Below are 19,559 nucleotides of genomic sequence, written 5' to 3'. Positions count from 1 at the left end.
CTCTCTATTGCGAATTACTCTGAAATGAACACAAATGACACAATATTAACATAACCACTTTGTCCTTCTGTCTTCAGAAATGCTAGTCCATGAGGGGACGTCTACCTGGAAATCTCAAAAATAAATAAATAAATATACATATATATTTTAAGAACACCAAATACTTTTTGTTGTTCTAAATGTTCTTCCTTAATTTGTGCCCATGCATTAGCTTATGTTGCTTGGACCGAGAGTGAAAGGCAAGCATTCTTGGCATCTTGATTTTTAGCTTGCACATCCTAGCATAATGAAGTATTGCTGAGCTCTAATGTCCCACTTTCAGGTTATGCCTAAAACAGTATAACTTTACAGGAGAAGGAAAAACCTAATTTGCTTTTAATGTAAGTCTATGAAACCATACTTTTTCCAAGTCATTTTGGGCCATTTCTTTTGGTGCATTCTTCATGAAATTTACACACAGTGTAAAAAGCAACATGTTTTTTCGAACTATGTCAAAAACTGAAATATGACAGATAACATAAATATGAAGATAACATGTTTTCTTCTGACAACAGCAATATGCTTGCTTTACTTCTTAGCTCCATTAACCATTAAGCTTCAAAACACAAAGTTATAAAAGCAAACGTCAGACACCGAACATGTCTTGGCTGACTGACTACATTTAGGGTAAGGGGTGAAATGAGTTTGAGTTGTTTGAGTGAGTTTGAACTCTGTAATATATGTTCTGGTGCTTTGCTGAACCATGTGTGTGTATGTATGGGTGCAGGTGTAAAGGAGCGTCACACTATGGCCTGTCGGCTGAAAGGAAGCGTCGCTCTCAAGAAGGAGACTGTACTGACAGCACGTCGGAGCTGGCCGTGGCCACGTTGTCCGGTGATGGCTCGGGCTCCAGCGCTGTGGCCCTGCTGTCTGATGAGCCTGGCCTGGTCAACCCTGCATACGAGCCCAGCATGGAGGACACCAGCCAATCAGGCAGCACCACCAGCCTGGCAGCACGCTGCAATTCCAAGAAGAGTGAGTGTGAGTGAGCGCACCAACCGTTTGTGTGTGTTTGTTTATTCATGTCTATAAATACACTACCTATCAAACGATCAGGGACACTTTCTAATTAAAGTTAATATGTTTTTTTGTCGGTTTGCAATAACTTAACATATTATCTCTATTCTTAGGAAAGCTGTTTCAATTCATCTCTTAAATATAGAATCACAAGAGCTATAAACAGTCTTAGCTTTCATTTTGAACCATTTTTACTGGTCCAGTCACCATGTTACTTTGACACTGTGATGTCTGTATGATGATATTTTATCATCATGATATATGCTTATATTTTGTTATCATGATAAACAGGATGCTTTCCTAAGCATATTGTGGTTATCATCCATACTTAATGAACACTAGCCAACTGCATATGTCATTAAAAAGTAGCATAATTGGTCCTTTTTAACTGTATTTAGTTCAGTACAGTGTGAATACTGTGTTTACATGCAAAGATTTTTGCCAATCCGAATGAATAGATTCTGCCTGCAGATGCAGATTGAGGTGTTTATATGCTCACTCTACTCAACAAGGGAAAATCTTCATTTACAAGTAATCTGATCCAAAACGATGTGCAGTAGCGCTTAAAGTAAACGTTACCATGACAACAAGCATCACATGAGATCCAGTCCGAGTGAGATGAGTTTCCAGTTGGCGCGCTGGAGTTTTTAATTTCTTTTAAATGATATCGGACTGAATATCATGATAAAAGGAGGAAAACCTCCTTCACATGCCCTTATTAAAGAAGGCCGAGAGGTAGACGTCATTCTCTGAGACACATAAGCTGGGCGTCCATCCCAACTCCTTTCTTTTAAAGACCAGAGCATGAACTTCTCCTCTGCAGACCAGTTTGTGCTCCGCAATGTTGAATGTTATAAACATCTACCAGAGCCGGTTTATGAGGTCTCTGCTTCTGCTATGACGCGACGCACATGCGCAGAATGTATTTACACATTCCGATTGGGAATGTAATCAGATACAGACATTTACATGGCTATTATTGTTCTATTTAACAGATTATTTACATGATTACCTACCTCGTTCAATCGGATAGAAATGAATGGCCTCAATCGGACTAAACTATTCCCATTGGAGTGTTTACATGGACGTATTCTATTCCAAGCTATTAGTCAGATTATTAACGGATTATTAGGCTGCATGTAAACGTGGCTACTATTTGGTGATAGAGGATTGCTTTGGATACATTTCCCCACCCTCACATTAGAAACCCTTGTTGTGATGTCAACACTAAAAACTTTCAGCTGGTTAGCTCGCTTAAATCTTCAAGACCTGCTGGTGGCTCCAGATGTTTTATCACGCATTTTTATAACTTTTGTATCTATAGTTATTTCAAATACCATTTCATTGCTGAATAATATATGCTTTAAACAGTAGCGGAATAGGAGAAAAGGAGTTAAATAAAATAAAATAACAACAAGAAAAATCACATTTGAAAAGAAGGTAAGGTGTCCCCAAACTTTTGACAGGTGGAGTATGTGCACGTGCTTGTGCGTTGTGTGTTTACACATTAGTGTAAACTGATATAGTGAAGCATGTTGATGCAGACTTTACAAGCAGCCCACAAACACATACACACACACACACGCACGCACTGTCTCCCACTCTGTCCTGGTTTTCTCATCCATTTGTGCAAAGTCATCCTTTGTGACCCACATATATCATTTTCTGCTAAAAATCAAACTCCCCTCCATCCCACCTACTGGCCCACGAGGAACCTCCTTCACCAGCGTTCACAAGAAGATTTATCACATCTACAGTAAGACCTTCTGTCAGAAAAAGAGAAGAGATACAAATGACAGAGAGGAACAGATGGAGAGAACAGAGAGAGAGAGAGAGATAAAGAGCGATGCACCCAGACCAGATGGAGGTTACAGACAATGAGCAAATGACAGAGAGAGAGAGAGAGAGAGAGAGAGAGAGAGAGAGAGAGAGAGAGAAAGAGAGAGAGAGAGAGAGAGAGAGAGAGAGAGAGAGAGAGACAGGCAGATTGCCTTCATGAAAACTTCATTAGGTCTGCGTCTCCTCCTGCTGAACTGTAGGTTAGAGCCACGGTGTTACGCTCTCTGACGTCCTCCCTGCAACACGCTGCTGGCCAGTGGGGACAGGAAATGGTGCTGCAGCAGCACTTTAAGCTTTGGTAGGCAAGGCTGTGTGGCACTGCGGTGGTGTGAGCTGTCCGGCCCTGGCCTGGACTATGCTTTTAAAAGGAGTGCTACTGTCAGAGTTCTACACATCAAAGAGAGAGAGAGAGACACAGAGAGAGAGAGACACAGAGAGAGAGAGAGAGATGGGGGGTCAAAAATGGATATTGCGTCACTTGGAAAAGTTTAGGAATAAAGTCTTTCAAGTCATTTTTGCTAGTGTTTTTCCGTTAATTTAGAAAATTAGAGGTTTAAGCCAAATAATTACTGTTATTTTGTCTCTATTGTGCAGCACTTGGATCTGTTTTAATCAAAGTGTCTTCCTTGCTGTTAAGAGTACATTTTATCTAAATAGTAATTAGATATATTTTCACCAAAACGACTGTTAAAACCACATATTGTTTTGACTGGTTTAAAGGCAGCTTAAAGGTTTGAGTGCTCAAATCACAACGAGGGACGAGTATATGTGGGGCATGGCACTGTTTCCAGTGTAGGACTTTTGCCAATTTTGCAGGTTTTGCAATAAAAAAGAATTAACTAACTAACTAACTAAATAAATAAACAAACAAATCTGTACAGCTTTCTATTTAACATGTTATACCGGTCAAAGTATACATGCTCATTTCTTTAAAAAACATTCTGAAAAGTTAAGTTGCCCCAAACTTTGAATAGGCAGTGTAGAACTGACCTCCATTTCTCTGAAACTGTCCACACAAACTTAAATAAATGCATGACAACACACAGGAACACACATACTCAGTGGTGACCTTTTCTCTGGTTATCCAAGTATTAATACTTCCATTTCTTTTGAGAAAAGCACTACTGCTAAGTGTTATTTTTATTATCAGTAATCTTAATGCGTTTGTGTAAAAACACAGGCATTATGATTCCTATAGTTCTAGGCCTAATAATAAGCTATTTTAATTATTTAACACCTGCATTTGTATTAAGTCAATATCTAATAAACAGAAATTGAGTAGTATTGTCTAACCATGAGATATGGCTTGATAGCTGTAATGTACTGCAGTAGGGTCAGCAGAGCTGAGTCCAGGCAGTCTGTACAGTAATAGAGCAATGCAGGCCTTGTTTGATGCAGTGGTTTGTCCTGGCTTATGATTGGCTGTTACTGGGTGGGCATGTTCTTCTCTAGGCAGCTAACTGGCTGTCCTGGGTTAGATCTGGACAAGCCCAGGCATGTTCAGACACTCTTCCTTTCTCTCACTGCCCTGTCTCTCTATCTCTGTCCCATACAGTCCGCAACTTTGACCGCTCATCAGTACGGAGCCGCTCATTCCGGCGTTTAAACCGAGCATTCAGCGTCCTCAGACGCACCAAAAGCGGCACAGCCGTGGCCAATGATGGCACAGAGGAGAGGGACAACCTCAGAAATGCCAACATACCACAAGAGGGTGAGTTTGTGTGTGTGTGTGTGTGTGTGTGTGTGTGTGTGTGTGTGTGTGTGTGTGTGTGTGTTTATTTTTCAGAAAAATGTTCTGACTTTGTAGGAAAGCCAAAGAGAATCAGATCTACAGTGTCAGGACCTTGTAAAGTGCTTTTTTACAAAAGCGACACGATTCGCTGTTTACAACGTAAAAAGTAAAACTGGGTCTTTTTGGATACAGAGGTTAAGGTGAGATCTAGGATTATGGTTAGACTTAGACCCTTATACAGTTGTGTGCTAAAATTTGGGCACCCCTGGTCACATCACAGGTCAACACATCCTCTACCGACAACACACTTCTGCACAATTTAATGCTCAGTTATTGTGGATAACAAATTTGGGAAAAATCTAATATTTATATATAGTCATATATACAACATGTGTATATATATATACATATATATATATATATATATATATATAGTCATATATATAGTCATATATATAGTCATATACAGTATATGACTACATGACCCATATGTTACATTATATTTTGCACCTCTGGATCATGTCTTCAGAATATTACAGAAGCATGAAGTCCAGAACCAGCCTGTTCCGAGTTTCTTCCCCTGGGCCATCAAGCTGCTGAACAGTCAGTAGCGCTGTCACTGCACCTCTGAACCATCATCTCCATGAACAATCCACATCTCATCAGACTCACTCTGATCCTCTGTGCCTTCAACCTGGCAAATCTATACTTGCACATATAGATTGACATCTTGTACATCTTATATACATATCTTGTATAATCTGGAAGATTTCTATATCAGTATTCTATCCCTGAGTACCTGCATCTCATTTATTGTCTACCTCAGACTAACTGCACACATGGAATGTGTACAACAGCATATTTCATAGTTTTATTTCATAACTTATTACTGTACAACTGTACATTGGAATAGTGCAATATATGTGTATATTCATAGTCTGTGTATATATCTATATATAAATATCTTTTCTTCTTAGATATTTATAATTTTTTGTACTTAAATTCTATAAGGGGGCTACACACCTGAGTACTACACCCCCTTTGATGAAAAGTAGGACTTGCGGACAGAGCTGACGAACAGGGAGGAGAAGGTTTAGTGGTGGGGTGTGAAAACTTCATCACAGGAATGGAGGACAGAAGAGATCAGAAATGTTTTGGATGTTAGACTGAGAGGAGAAGAGGATTTAGGCATGATTCTCCCCTGAATTTCTGTTACTCCATAGCTTTTTATAGGAAATATCATATAATTTCTTTAAGCTGTGTACTGTGTGTGTGTGGGTGTGTGTGTGTGTCAGTGAGTGTGTCAGTGGGTGATGGCCTGGGTACAGCGTAGCTAAAGCATATGTTCCTTTAATAATGCAGATGGGTCTGGCATAAGGCTCAGCCTGATCAGAGAGAGAGTGAGAGAGAGAGAGAGAGAGGATAACATCAGAAGCCACTGAAAGCCTAGCTGCAGAACAGGCCACATATAGGCGATAGTCTAGTCTACATACAGGGTATACTGTGACCTTTTGCAGGCAAAACTAGCCTGACTAATACACAGCTACACAGCTAATATACTTATTAGATATAGACAATCATGTGTTTGGAAACCCCTGGTAAGACTGCATATTTTCTTGATTTTCTTTTTTAAGTGAAAATAAGTTAGCAAATATATATATAGGGCATTCTTCTGTAGATTTTATAGTAATTTCTATTTATTTGCTAAGTTTAACATATTGGAAAAAACAACATAACGTGCAATGTTACAAATAATCACTAATTTTGCATTAAAGTGTGCAGAAGGGTGTCCTCTGTAGAGGATGTGTTCACTTATTTAATTAATAAAACATATCATTTGGCCTGGGCTGTCCAAACTTTTACATATGACTGTAAATATCTTAACAGTAGGTCATTGTAATGTTTGTAAAAAGTATGACTTTATTTTCAAAATATCATACCCTGTGTCACGACTGGCTCCTCCCATTCCTCCATTTGCTTTTTTGTTTACTTTTGATCTTCCATGTTCAGTCCTGCCCCCTTGTCTTCTTGACTCCACCCCTGATTTGTTTCACCTGTTTCCCACCTGTCCTTCGTCATCCCTGTGATTATTTAAGTCCTGTGTTTGCCTCTAGTTTCCGTTGGTCTTTGTTTGATCGTGCTGATTGTTTGATGTGTTGGATGTTCTGTTAAGTACTTGGATTTCTTTGTTCTTTTGTAAGAATTCAGTATCAGTCAGACAAATGCAGATGTTAGTGAAATGACTGGATTTATTTACGTAAAACAGTGGGGAAGTCCAGAGGCAGGCATGGGTCGAGACCAAAACCGTACATATGATCACCAGAGTGATCATGACACCAGGCAGACAAAAGCAGAAGGATAATCCAATACATGAGGTAATCAAACCAAGCAAAAAGGTCAAAACCAGGTATCCAAAAACAGGCAAACAAGGCAAGGCAAAATTCAAGGTGCAAATGTACAGAAAAAAAAAACAAAATAGGAAGACTCAGGAAAAGCACAGAAAAAACAATACCTCACAATGAGAGCTAGCTAAAGCCCTAGCTTAAGTAGCATCTTAGCTAGTCATGTGATCACCTAACACAGGTGTGGAAAGTCAGTAATCCGGTGATTGTGATCGGAACCAGGTGCGTGGCTGATCGCCAAAGCTGTGATCACTCAGAGTCTCCTAGGAAATGGAGTCTGCTCTGGATTCTGAAGCTGTTGGAAAGTCTGAGGTCACGTGTTCTCCCAATGTAACTTGGGAGATGGAGTTCTTAACACTGACAGGATCTGTCGGAGGCGTGACATCTTTGTCATGTCTGTCCCTCTTGCTCTTCGTATTGACTACCTGAACCTGGACTGTCATGACCACGACCCTGGATTTGCCCTCAATAAAAGTCGTTTATCTCAGCGTATGCGTCTGCCTCATCGCTCCCCGCCGTTACACCCTATGACTTTTTATCTCAAAATATTACTTTATTCTCAAAATATTATGATTTTATTCTCGAAAATATGACTGTATACTCGAAATATACTGTATGACTTTTTATCTCTAAATATTATGACTTTATTCTCAAAATATGATACCATATCTTGAAATATTCTCACTTTATTCTTGAAGTCTACTTAACTGTGGCCCTAAATTGCTGTCGTAGGTTTTACTGTTCATTCAGTACTTTCCTTTACTGCACATACCAGCAGCCAACTTTACATTAAAAAAACAGTAGGAAAATGCACATGTGCATCATGGTACATGGCACTAATAGCTTCCTAGTAGTTATACATAGTAGGTGCTTGGATATAAGCACACAGGGCATTTCCAGTCATCCTGGTCAGAAACAGTAAAAGGGTCAGGGGGCAGACAATCAGGGTTAACACAGGCATCCATAAACACAGGCTGAGGTTGAAAGGTAAGGTCTATAAACACACTAGGTTGAAAATACAGGCCACTCTACAATTACCAGGAGATGAGGAAACACTATGAACATCAGGAAACAAGAAACAGTAAAAGTAACAGAGCAATCCAAGCCTCTGCAGATCAAGCTAATGCAACTTATACAGAAACTGGGATGATATCACAACCATAGACAACGACACAGACAAAGACTATATCATGGATGGAAAAGGATGCAGAAGAGAGGAATTGAAGGGAGTGGAGAGACTGTGTGTGTGTGCGTGTGTGTGTGTGTGTTTCTTAGTCTTACCACTGACTACCCCTGACTGGCTTCCTCGGCCCACTGACCCCCCTGCCCAGAGGCTTTGTCTCTCTTTGCTGACCGCAGAAAGAGCCCATCATCTTCAGACTGAATAAAACAAGGTGAATGAAATGGAAAGAGCAAGACAAAGTGGGTCTGGGGACAGAATAAGTGCTTGAAATATAGACAGATGAGAAGGTATAGGATGTGCGTGTTTGTGTTACATAAAAGCCCCTGGTCACTGAAGTAATGAGCTCTGCTTTTTCTCGCCCTGCAAGCGATCAGAGGCGATGAAGAGAAAATATTGACTTTAGGACAGAGAAACTGCAGCATGAGAAAATCAAGAGAGAGAGAGAGAGAGAGAGAGAGACCCAAACCAGAGAGATGTCTGCAAACACAAACACCACAGGCAATAGACTGACTAACAAGTGTTTATCAGAAGGCCATTACTTCTACAGAGCAAAGTGGCCCATTCATATTTAATCTGCACCATTAAATAAATGTCCACTCATATTTAACCCATGCTGTTAGCTAAATGTCTATTAATGCTGTACAAGTATAAATGTATTCTCAGTATAATGGTGGTTACCATTACTGTGGCATGTTAGCTGTATTGCTGCTAATGCAGCGATTTGATTTGATCACATTCTAACACTATTTGTATTCCTATTTTTGTGTAATATTGACTTCTGTATTTCTGTATTACTATTCTAATCCTACCCTTAACTTCAATAAGCAATAGGAAATATTATGACTTTTGCAATAAAAAGTTGGTATTTATTGTTTAGTTACTTAGTTTGTTGCTTTATCAACAAGCAAACAAACAAAAACTGAATGTCTGTCCTTGTGGGTTTCAAAAAAATGGCCACATCATGTATTTTCACTCATTCTCGGATGATTTGTACTCCACAATGTGCTGAATACATGTCTATAAGCATACACACACATTTACACACATAAACTGTGTATATACGTAGTTACATACCAGTGTTATGCCTAATGACACCCCATTCTGCAGAGGGAAGACCTGCAAATAAAGACCCCTGTCAATCATTGGAGGTTGTTAGAGCTCCACAGAAAGGGAAGAGGTTGAGATTTGAGTGAGTGGTTTTTTGGGTTTTTTTTCGAGCTCACCTCTGTAACAAATGGAGGCCTAAGGCACTTGGATGAAAATGAACACTCTATTTATATAGGCATTTTTAATCATACTGGTAAGACAGACAGGCATCCATAAATAAAAGCTGGCTAGCTTGAAAGCACAGACCAGAGTTTTCCAGAACACCTGGAGAGAAAGGAAATGCTATAAACACCCGGAAATAGTGAGAAATATAGCCAACACGTACAAGACTTCGAAAAGACATGCTAACACAACTGGAAGTAGTTATACAATTGAGATGACATTACAACCAGACACGAGTGCACATAGTGAGTGAGGGAGTGGAACCAGAAAGTTCTAGACCAGAGACAGATCAGAATAAGAAGGTTCAAGAACAGGGACAGGGCAGAGCCAGAATGCTCAAGAAAAGGGGCAGAACAGAGTCATAAAGTTCTAAAACCTGATCTAGAACAGGGATAAGATGGCATCAGAGTCAAAAGGTTCAGGTAGGGGCATGAATGAGCCAGAATGCTGTTGAATAGCATCAGATGGTTCTAGAGAAGAGCCAGTGCGACAGTGACAGAAAGAGGCATAGGATTCAGGACTAAGGGTTAAAGCAGAGCTGGAAGGTTCTAGAACAGGGCCAGGGCAGCCCCGGGGTATGATCCATGACAACATCTTATACATGGATTATAGTCACAAGACTGAGCTTGCCTCATCTATGTAATAATACAGCTTGTACAATAAAATAATCTATACACTGAAGTTACAAAGAAAGGATGATTTCATAACTCCACAATGACTTCATTCCGTAAATGAAGCTTTCTCATTTGAGTTTGTCTGTTCTGCTGCTTTAAATCAAAAGCCTGGTCGGGAGACGAACAAGAAACAGCTTCATTTCCTCTGTGAATACACTCACTGGGCACTTTATTAGGTACACCTTGCTAGTAAAAGGTTGGACCCCCTTTTTGCCTTCAGAACTGCCTTAATTCTTCGTGGCAAACTTTCAACAAGGTGTTGGAAACATTCCTCAGAGATTTTGGTTGGTTATTTGAGTTGCTGTTGCCTTTCTATCATCTCGAACCAGTCTGCCCATTCTCCTCTGACCTCTCACATCAACAAGGCATTTCCGTCCACACAACTGCCGCTCACTGGATATTTTCTCTTTTTCTGACCATTCTCTGTAAACCCTAGAGATGGTTGTGCGTGAAAATCCCAGCAGATCAGCGGTTTCTGAAATACTCAGACCAGCCCGTCTGGCACCAACAACCATCACCAACAACCATGCCATGTTCAAAGTCATTTAAATCACCTTTCTTCCCCATTCTGATGCTCGGTTTGCACTTCAGCAAGTTGTCTTGACCACCTCTACATGCAGAAATGAATTGAGTTGCAGCCATGTGATTGGCTGATTAGCTATTTGTGTTAACAAGCAACTAAACAAGTGTACCTAATAAAGTGGCCGGTGAGTGTATAAGGAAACAGACTGCTTGACTGCGCTGCCTGCCAAGTTCAGTTTCACTGTGCATCTGTTCAAAACTAATTCTTCAGTTTCAACATTCATCCCTCTGTCTCTCCTGTCATCTTTTCTTTCATTCATTCTTCCTCTGATTCCTCGACCGATCTCCCAGCTGCTCATGTTCTTGTCCCAGCCTTTCTGTGTTTCCCGCATGTGTTAATTTAGTTAGATGCCACTATTTTATTGGTAAGCAGAAACTCTGAATGCTTTCTCTTTTTTCCCTTTGCATCTGCAGTGTTTGCTCTGCCTCAGCGCCACCATCTCATCCCAGATGGTGAGGTCACCACCGTTAAGATCACTCGACCTGACCCCTGTGAGCCACTGGCCATCAGCATCGTCGGGGGCAATGAGACGCCACTCGTACGCATCCTCATTCAGGACATTTACAGGGAGGGAGTCATCGCCCGGGATGGGAGACTGCTGCCTGGAGACATGATCCTTAAGGTGTGTGTGTGTGTGTGTGTGTGTGTGTGTGTGTGTGTGTGTGTGTGTGTGTGTGTGTGTGAGAGAGAGCGAGAGAGAGAGAGAGAGATAAAGGGAGGTCTGAAATTACATCACTATACAGTAGGTGTGAATAATAGCCTGGAATGCATGTGGCGTCATGCGTTTTGCCATCTGTTTGGCAGAGTGGTGGGAGGTTGGTGTGTGAGAAAAGCTCCTGATTTGTGTTTACATCTTTTCCTCAGTTCATCACTGATATAACACCTCAAAAGTCCTTCACAGTCTTTCCACACAGAGCTGTAGTTAAGACCACCTTTGTCAATCCCAACACCATGACCAAGTCTAAATGGGTAGGAGACCAGGTCAAGACCAAACCTCTCAAATTGTAGCCCTTGACTTCCACTACAAATTACCGAAAAATGCATTTCTACTCACAAACACTGATTTATTATGGATTGAAAGTTTGGCATTTAATGCTCTCTAAATTAATCTATCCAGTGCCTGCTCCGAATATATATAACAAATTGCATTAAAATTACATCAAGATATCTTCAGATTTTTTTAGACAAAGCAGAAAGTCAAGCTAAAGCCTTCAAACTAGCAAAATGAATCATAAACAGATGGTTTATGATCCATTTATGAACTCAGAGTGCACTTCAGTGGTAAATCTAACCATGTGGCTGTGGGCGTGACACAATTGGTTTCCCGGCCACATATCAACAGTCTTATTGGTCACCATTCAAATAATTTGCATAAAGATAGTCAATGTGAGAGAGCAGGGAGAGGATGCAAGCATGGTCTGATGTGTCTATTATATGTGTATATTGCCTCTTGCCTCATTATAACAAAGTATGACATGGTCTTTTAGATGTAAATTAGAAAAAAATAAATATTTTTTAAGCAAATTAAACATGATAAAAACTTTGCTTTATATCATTGGTCATGTCACAGATAAGCTGCATAAAATGGCAGCACCTTCCCATGTCCCTGCTTACTGTCCTAGTTAACTGTGTGGAACAGCTCATCCTGTTTGCAGTGAGTGGTGGTATAGAGACAATATAGTTCCCACAAAACTTGAAATTGTTCACCTCTGCTTATTACTTTACTGCCAAGTGTTTGCCATATATATGCATACTTAGATGCCACGTTGTCTGCTGTTCTCGATCTGAGGCGATACATCTTCACATCTGCCATGTGCAGTCAAGATCCACATGTGAACAATTTCAGTTGTATTGTATGGGTGATGAATTTTTAGGATCACACATGCATGAGTGTGGGTCACTGCATTTCTTTCCATTATATAATACCATCCCACTTTCTGAGTATAGTATTCTTGAAATAGTATAATGTGGGACAGTATCTTTCCTAAACTGCCACTCTGTAATGGTACTGAATGCAGTCCAGCAACGATGTTGACCGCCCTGAAACGGCAGCACTGTTGACATGCCCAGCTGGACCCAACGCGGCATTTAGATATGTATATTTATGGGTGCAAACGTGTGCATTTGAGTATGTTTATCAACAGTCAGTTGGCAATACAGTAGGCTAAACATCACATGCAAGGCTGTCGAATTCAGGTGTGAGGGAGAATGTGTAACTGTTAAGAGGCTGTTAACTCAGCATGGTTCATCCCACACTGAAATTTCACGAAGACTTCTATTTACGTTTCTATCAAATTACAGAGCCAAAGCTCAGCTCTGTTTACCACTGAGACCAGACTTGAGTACTACAATACTGTATTCACATGACAGGATTAAAGTTGTACAAATCAGATTTTTCCAGAGCACAAAAATCTGTTTGTTTGTTTTTTTAGAAACAGATTTGAGTCACTTTCTTACGTGCTTCTAGATCAGATACATATCCAGCATGTGGCCATCATGACTGTGGTCATGATGCAGTGTCAGCAGCAGCTAACATGAAGAATAAATACAGTATGTGCATGTGGATTCTTTCAGGGCAGCTGTGTGTGAAGGATATGACATATAGAGGTCACTTGAATGAATGTGAGCCATCAGAGCAAAGAGCAAAATTAACAATATGGAGCTTTGAAATAACTTAAGTTTGCCAAGTTTCTTCACTGTCAGAAAAAAATGTACAGTCTTGGCAAATTTTAGTCTCTCGTTGTACAAGCAATGTAAATACACCCTTGAAGGCACACCATAATGCTTATAGTGCAACTGTGTGCCTTAGTGTAGCTTTAAAGCTACACTTTTCACTTCCCCGGGGAAAAAGTGCATATTTGTACCTTTTCATAAACTAAGAAAAAAACCTAAAACGCCTGGAGTCAAGATGGGGTGTATGGAGTAAGAGTTCAACTCTGGTGATAGCCTTTGTTCCCTGAAAGATGCAGTTTTTTGTAGGCTTATAGGTTGTACCATTGAAGTGTACTTCCCATGTAACATCCTGTACTTTTCTATCTCTTCCCTCTGTTTCCCATGATGAGGTTTTTGTACCCCAGGACCACCTTATCTCTTTCCTATACCTCAGTCCTCTCTTGAGTACTCCCTATGGTCATCAAAAGAGGGAAACTTAGTCCTTAATATTTAGAACAGAAGCCTCACCAGAAGTACTCAAACGTCTCTCCTATATTCATACTGTCTCTTCTTATTCTACAACCATATGAAGACAGATGATCAGTCTTCTGATGTAAATGTACTTACAATCCATCTCTGCCTCTTTTTGTCTTCCTTTCTCCCTGCTTACCTCACTTCATCCTTTTCTCTACCTCACTCTCTCACACTCTCTCCTTCCATCCCTTTGTCTGCTCCTGTCGATGGCTAGGTTGTGGTGACTTGTCATCTTAGCTTCTCTCTCTGTTTATTTCCCCCAGGTGAACGGTATTGATATAACCAACGTCCCACACTGCTATGCCCTGGCTGCTCTAAAGCAGCCTTGCACTTTGCTGAGACTGACTGTTCTCCGTGAGCAACGCCACCGCTACCGTTCTCACCACCACCACCATGTTCCCGGGCCGGGTGAGCTGTACCCGGGCTCTGGCCCCACAGTCCGAGACGACAGCCTGCATGTGGTGCTGGTGAAAGGGGCGCCTGACGAGCAGCTGGGCATCAAGCTGGTTCGGCGGCCCGAAGAACACGGCGTCTTCATCTTCCACCTGTTAGAGGGTGGCCTGGCTGCCCGCGATGGACGCCTGCATGTGGACGACCGCGTGCTAGCCATTAATGGCCACGATCTGAGATATGGAGCCCCTGAACATGCCGCACTGCTAATACAGGTGAGTGAGAGTCAAAGGCCATTATTAAGGAATGATAGAATGAGAATGTGCAGCTTTAGAGTCTCCCAACTCTAGGAATCTGACAGGTGATCCAGTCACTACATCGAGTCTTATAAATACCATGGAAAGCATAATTGTGATATAAGATTTATTTTTTTTTGGCATTTGGCTGATTCTCTTACACAGAACGACTTACAATTTGATCATTTTACATAGGAAGGCCAAGGCAGTGTTAGGAGTCTTGCCCAAGGACTCTTATTAGTATAGGGTGCTTGCCCAGGTGGGGATTGAACCCCAGTCTACAAGGCAGAGGTGTTACCCACTACACTAACCAACCACGATACATAAAACAAGCCAGTGTAATTTCATTGTAAATGGTCCCCTACTCAACTAATATCTGATTCAGTGGTTAGAAGCTCACCAATGATGAATGGAGTACAGTGTGGCTGACAAGTTATACATGACAACAGATAATACATAACATAACATAATAACAATTATTTAACAAGCTGTTTTTATTACTGTACCTCTAAAACTGATGCACTACATTTCTAAAAGTATTCGCTCATCTGCCTTCACACGCATATGAACTTGAGTGATTTGAGTTATGAACTTGATGTTCATAAGTGTACATGGTACCAGAGCTCCTTGGGTCAGAGGTCAATGATCGACTTTGTTGTCGTTTCATCTGACTTGGGACCATATGTTTTGGACACTCGGGTAAAGAGAGGTGCTGATCTGTCAACTGATCACCATCTGACCCTACTGGGCCTGACCATCAGTTTTCCTTGCCATCTGATTAACTCTGGGAGGCCCCCGTTTGGGCATTATGTGTGGAGGCCAGAGGGTGACGTCTCTGCTATTTGCAGACGATGTTGTTCTTTTGGCTGAATTACATGGATGCCTCCAGCGCTCACTGGAGCGGTTTGCAGCTGAGTGTAAAACGGTTGGTATGCGGATCAGCACCTCCAAATGGCATGCCCACTCCAGGAAGGGGAAAGGACTTGCCCCAGGTGGAGGAGTTTAAGTATCTCGGGGTCTTGTTCACGAGTGATGCGAAGAGAGATCGTGAGATCGGCTGCAGGCTGGGACAGGGGCAGCAGTAATGCGGTCACTGTACCGGACTGTAATGGTGAAGAGGGAGCTGAGCCATAAGGCAAAGCTCTCTGTTTACTGGTCAGTCTACATCCCGACCCTCACCTATGGTCATGAGCTGTGGGTAATGACCGAAAGAATGAGATCGCAAATACAAGCAGCGGAAATGAGCTTTATTCCCAGGGTGGCAGGCTACACTCTATTTGATAGGGTGAGGAGCTCGGCCATCTGGGAGGAGCTCGGAGTAGAGCCGCTACTCCTCCGCATTGAGAGGAGCCAGCTGAGGTGGTTTGGGCCTCTGATTTGGATGCCCCCTGGACGCCTCCCGGTGGGGGTATACCAGACCCCGGGGTCATCCTAGGACCCGCTGGAGGGATTACATCTCCAAGTTGGCCTGTGAGTGGCTTGGCATCCTGGGAATGAGCTGGAGGAAGTTGCGGGGGACAGGGTCATTTGGGATTCTCTGCTCTCCCAACTGCTACTGCGACCCTATCTGGATTAAGCGGTTAACGACGACGATGATTATATATATATATATATATATATATATATATATATATATATATATACACACTGCTCAAAAAAATAAAGAGAACACTCAAATAACACATCCTAGATCTGAATGAATGAAATATTCTCATTGAATACTTTGTTTTGTACAAAGTTGAATGTGCTGACAACAAAAACATCATCAATGGAAATCAAATTTATTAATCAATGGAGGCCTGGATTTGGAGTCACACACAAAATTAAAGTGAAAAACACACTACAGGCTGATCCAACTTTGATGTAATGTCCTTAAAACAAGTCAAAATGAGGCTCAGTATTGTGTGTGGCCTCCACGTGCCTGTATGACCTCTCTACAACACCTCAGCATGCTCCTGATGAGGGGGCAGGTGGTCTCCAGACTGTTCTCTGTCCTGGCACCAAGGTGGTGGAATGAACTTCCCCTAAGTGTCCGAACAGCAGAATCACTTGCTGTCTTTAAACGACGTCTGAAGACCCATCTCTTTACACTACACTTATCTAATCACTAACACTGTCTATTAAAGATCTTCACCTCTTTTATTGTTCACTGTATTACAAACTTTTTTTTCAGCAGGTTTAGTGTTGTGTAGACTCTGTGTTGAGTTGTAGGTATTTTTCTACTTGTTGTATTTAGGTCTCAATGCATAGATAACTTCAGGTAGCAATTTAGAGCAAAGCTCTTTAAAATTATGTCGACCTTTATTAACATGAGATATTCTGAAGTAATGACAAGCACTTTTGTAAGTCGCTCTGGATAAGAGCGTCTGCTAAATGCCATAAATGTAAATGTAAATGTCTCCTGAGGGATCTCCTCTCAGACCTGGACTAAAGCATCCGCCAACTCCTGGACAGTTTGTGGTGCAACGTGGTGTTGGTGGATGGAGCGAGACATGATGTCCCAGATGTGCTCAATCGGATTCAGGTCTGGGGAACGGGCGGGCCAGTCCATAGCTCCAATACCTTCATCTTGCAGGAACTGCTGAAACACTCCAGCCACATGAGGTCTAGCATTGTCCTGCATTAGGAGGAAGACAGGGCCAACCGCACCAGCATATGGTCTCACAAGGGGTCAGAGGATCTCATCTCAGTACCTCAGTACCTCTAGCTAGCACATGGAGAGCTGTGCGGCCCTGCAAAGAAATGCCACCCCACACCATTACTGACCCACTGCCAAACCGGTCATGCTGAAGGATGTTGCAGGCAGCAGATCACTCTCCACGGCGTCTCCAGACTCTGTCACGTCTGTCACATGTGCTCAATGTGAACCTGCTTTCATCTGTGAAGAGCACAGGGCGCCAGTGGTGAATTTGCCAATCCTGATGTTCTCTGGCAAATGCCAAGCATCCTGCACGGTGTTGGGCTGTGAGCACAACCCCCATCTGTGGACATCGGGCCCTCAAACCATCCTCATAGAGCCGGTTTCTAACCGTTTGCAGAGCTCAGGCAGTGCTCCTCCTGTTCCTCCTTGCACAAAGGCGAAGGTAGCGGTCCTGCTGCTGGGTTGTTGCCCTCCTACGGCCTCCTCCACATCTGGTGTACTGGCCTGGCTCCTGGTAGCGCCTCCAGCCTCTGGACACTACGCTGACAGACACAGCAAACCTTCTTGCCACAGCTCGCATTGATGTGCCATCCTGGATGAACTGCACTACCTGAGCCACTTGTGTGGGTTGTAGAGTCCGTCTCATGCTACCACGAGTGTGAAAGCACCACCAACGTTCAAAAACGACCAGAACATCAGCCAGAAAGCAGAAAGGTCTGAGAAGTGGTCTGTGGTCCCCACCTGCAGAACCACTCCTTGATTGAGTGTGTCTTGCTAATTGCCAATAATTTCCAGCTGTTGTCTGTTCCATCTGCACAACAGCTGTGAAATTGATTGTCAATCAGTGTTGCTTCCTAAGTGGACAGTTTTATTTCACAGAAGTTTGATTTACTTGGAGTTATATTGTGTTGTTTCCCTTTATTTTTTTGAGCAGTGTGTATATATATATATATATATATATATATATATATATATATATATATATATATATATATATATATATATATATATATAGTAGGAGTAAAAACTCTGAATTGTGTCTAGCAAATTGGTGGCTATCCATAAGGACTAGCATTCTGTTTACTATTTGTTTAGTGGCTGAAAACATTCAAAAGATCTTATCTTTGTTTTTCTGAATTGTTTCCTTTCAATTTTAGGCAGTGTTTTTCTGAAATTGCCGTTTTTCCTCTAAAGTATGTTGGGCTTTGTTTATTTTCCTGATTGTTGTCCATTAGCACAATAAGCTCGGGGTTAGATGCGGTTCAGTGTGCCAGATAATGCTAATATGATTGCAGTTCCTGAGGGTGTGGTGTAATGTGTGTGTTAGAGAGAGTGGTGGGTCTGGGGTCATTATATTTCGGGTAATGTTTTGGGTTTGTGTGTATGTGTGTGTGTCACTGTGGGGGGTCTGATCTCAGGTCTGATTTTACTTCCTGTCTGGCCCAGATTAATCTCTGTGGAGCCAAGATGGCCGCTTGCAGCAGACAGTTTCTGTCAGAGATTAACCACTGGCAGGAAACTGATTAAATTAGTCCAATTAAGGCGATAACGAGCGAGGCCCATTCATTTAAGAGTCAGCACGCTCTCTGTGTAGCTGCAGAGGGATGCATGTTTGGGTGTGTTTTGAAAGTTTTGGAGTTCTGCCCAGTGATCTCCCCGATATTAGTCATTACCAGTTCCCACCCTCTGTCTGATTGTCCCTGCACCAACCAGTCTTGAAGGAAAGCATGTTTTTTGTTTGGAAGAGAATTCCTAACTCTGACTACCTAACTCTGAGTTTTTGAGCTGGAGATGCCTTTGACAGACTAGCATGGTATAGATCAACTAGGAACTCATCACATATCCCAATGATATGACCTCCCATTATTCCAATGGAAATCTTACTCAGCACTATAGATGTTAACTAGACAGAAAGTATAAAGTATTTATTATCTAATTAGTTTTCATGAACCAGTTTCAGTAGCCGAGGATTGGAACGCCAAAGCCCCCGCCTTCGGCCGCCACCCAATCCACAATGCAACGGACCCCCATAAGCACCTCTCCTATGGGTGGTGGGAGAGCTCTCACCTATGGTCACAAGCTTTGGGTAGTGACCGAAAGAACGAGATCGCGGAAACAAGCTGCTGGAATGAGCTTTCTCCACAGGGTCGCCGGGCTCTCCCTTAGAGATAGGGTGAGAAGCTCGGCGATTTGGGAGAGGCTCGGAATAGAGTCGCTGCTCCTCTACGTTGAGAGAGGCCAGTTGAGGTGGTTCGGGCATCTGGTAAGGATGGCCTCTGGACGCCTCCCTAGGGAGGTGTTCCAGACA

At 42.0% G+C, this 19,559-nt stretch overlaps 1 protein-coding gene across 6 annotated transcripts in view; it reads left to right on the top strand.

Annotated features, from left to right (window-relative positions):
• The window catches only part of lnx1 (ligand of numb-protein X 1), an 84,075-nt gene that overhangs the window by 46,967 nt on the left and 17,549 nt on the right, over positions 1 to 19,559 (top strand). For 3 of the 6 annotated variants that reach the window (XM_017688015.2, XM_017688007.2, XM_037538220.1), the window contains 4 exons: positions 767 to 1,020; positions 4,451 to 4,606; positions 11,152 to 11,360; positions 14,188 to 14,589. In XM_017688015.2, the coding sequence (XP_017543504.2) occupies positions 767 to 1,020; positions 4,451 to 4,606; positions 11,152 to 11,360; positions 14,188 to 14,589 (1,021 nt within the window). The remainder of the gene's footprint in view (positions 1 to 766; positions 1,021 to 4,450; positions 4,607 to 11,151; positions 11,361 to 14,187; positions 14,590 to 19,559) is intronic. The other 3 variants (XM_017688023.2, XM_037538221.1, XM_037538219.1) reach the window with 2 other exon arrangements.

This window comes from Pygocentrus nattereri, chromosome 4, assembly GCF_015220715.1.
Source record: "Pygocentrus nattereri isolate fPygNat1 chromosome 4, fPygNat1.pri, whole genome shotgun sequence".
NCBI lineage: Eukaryota > Metazoa > Chordata > Actinopteri > Characiformes > Serrasalmidae > Pygocentrus > Pygocentrus nattereri.
This window is presented reverse-complemented; position numbering and strand designations above follow the sequence as displayed.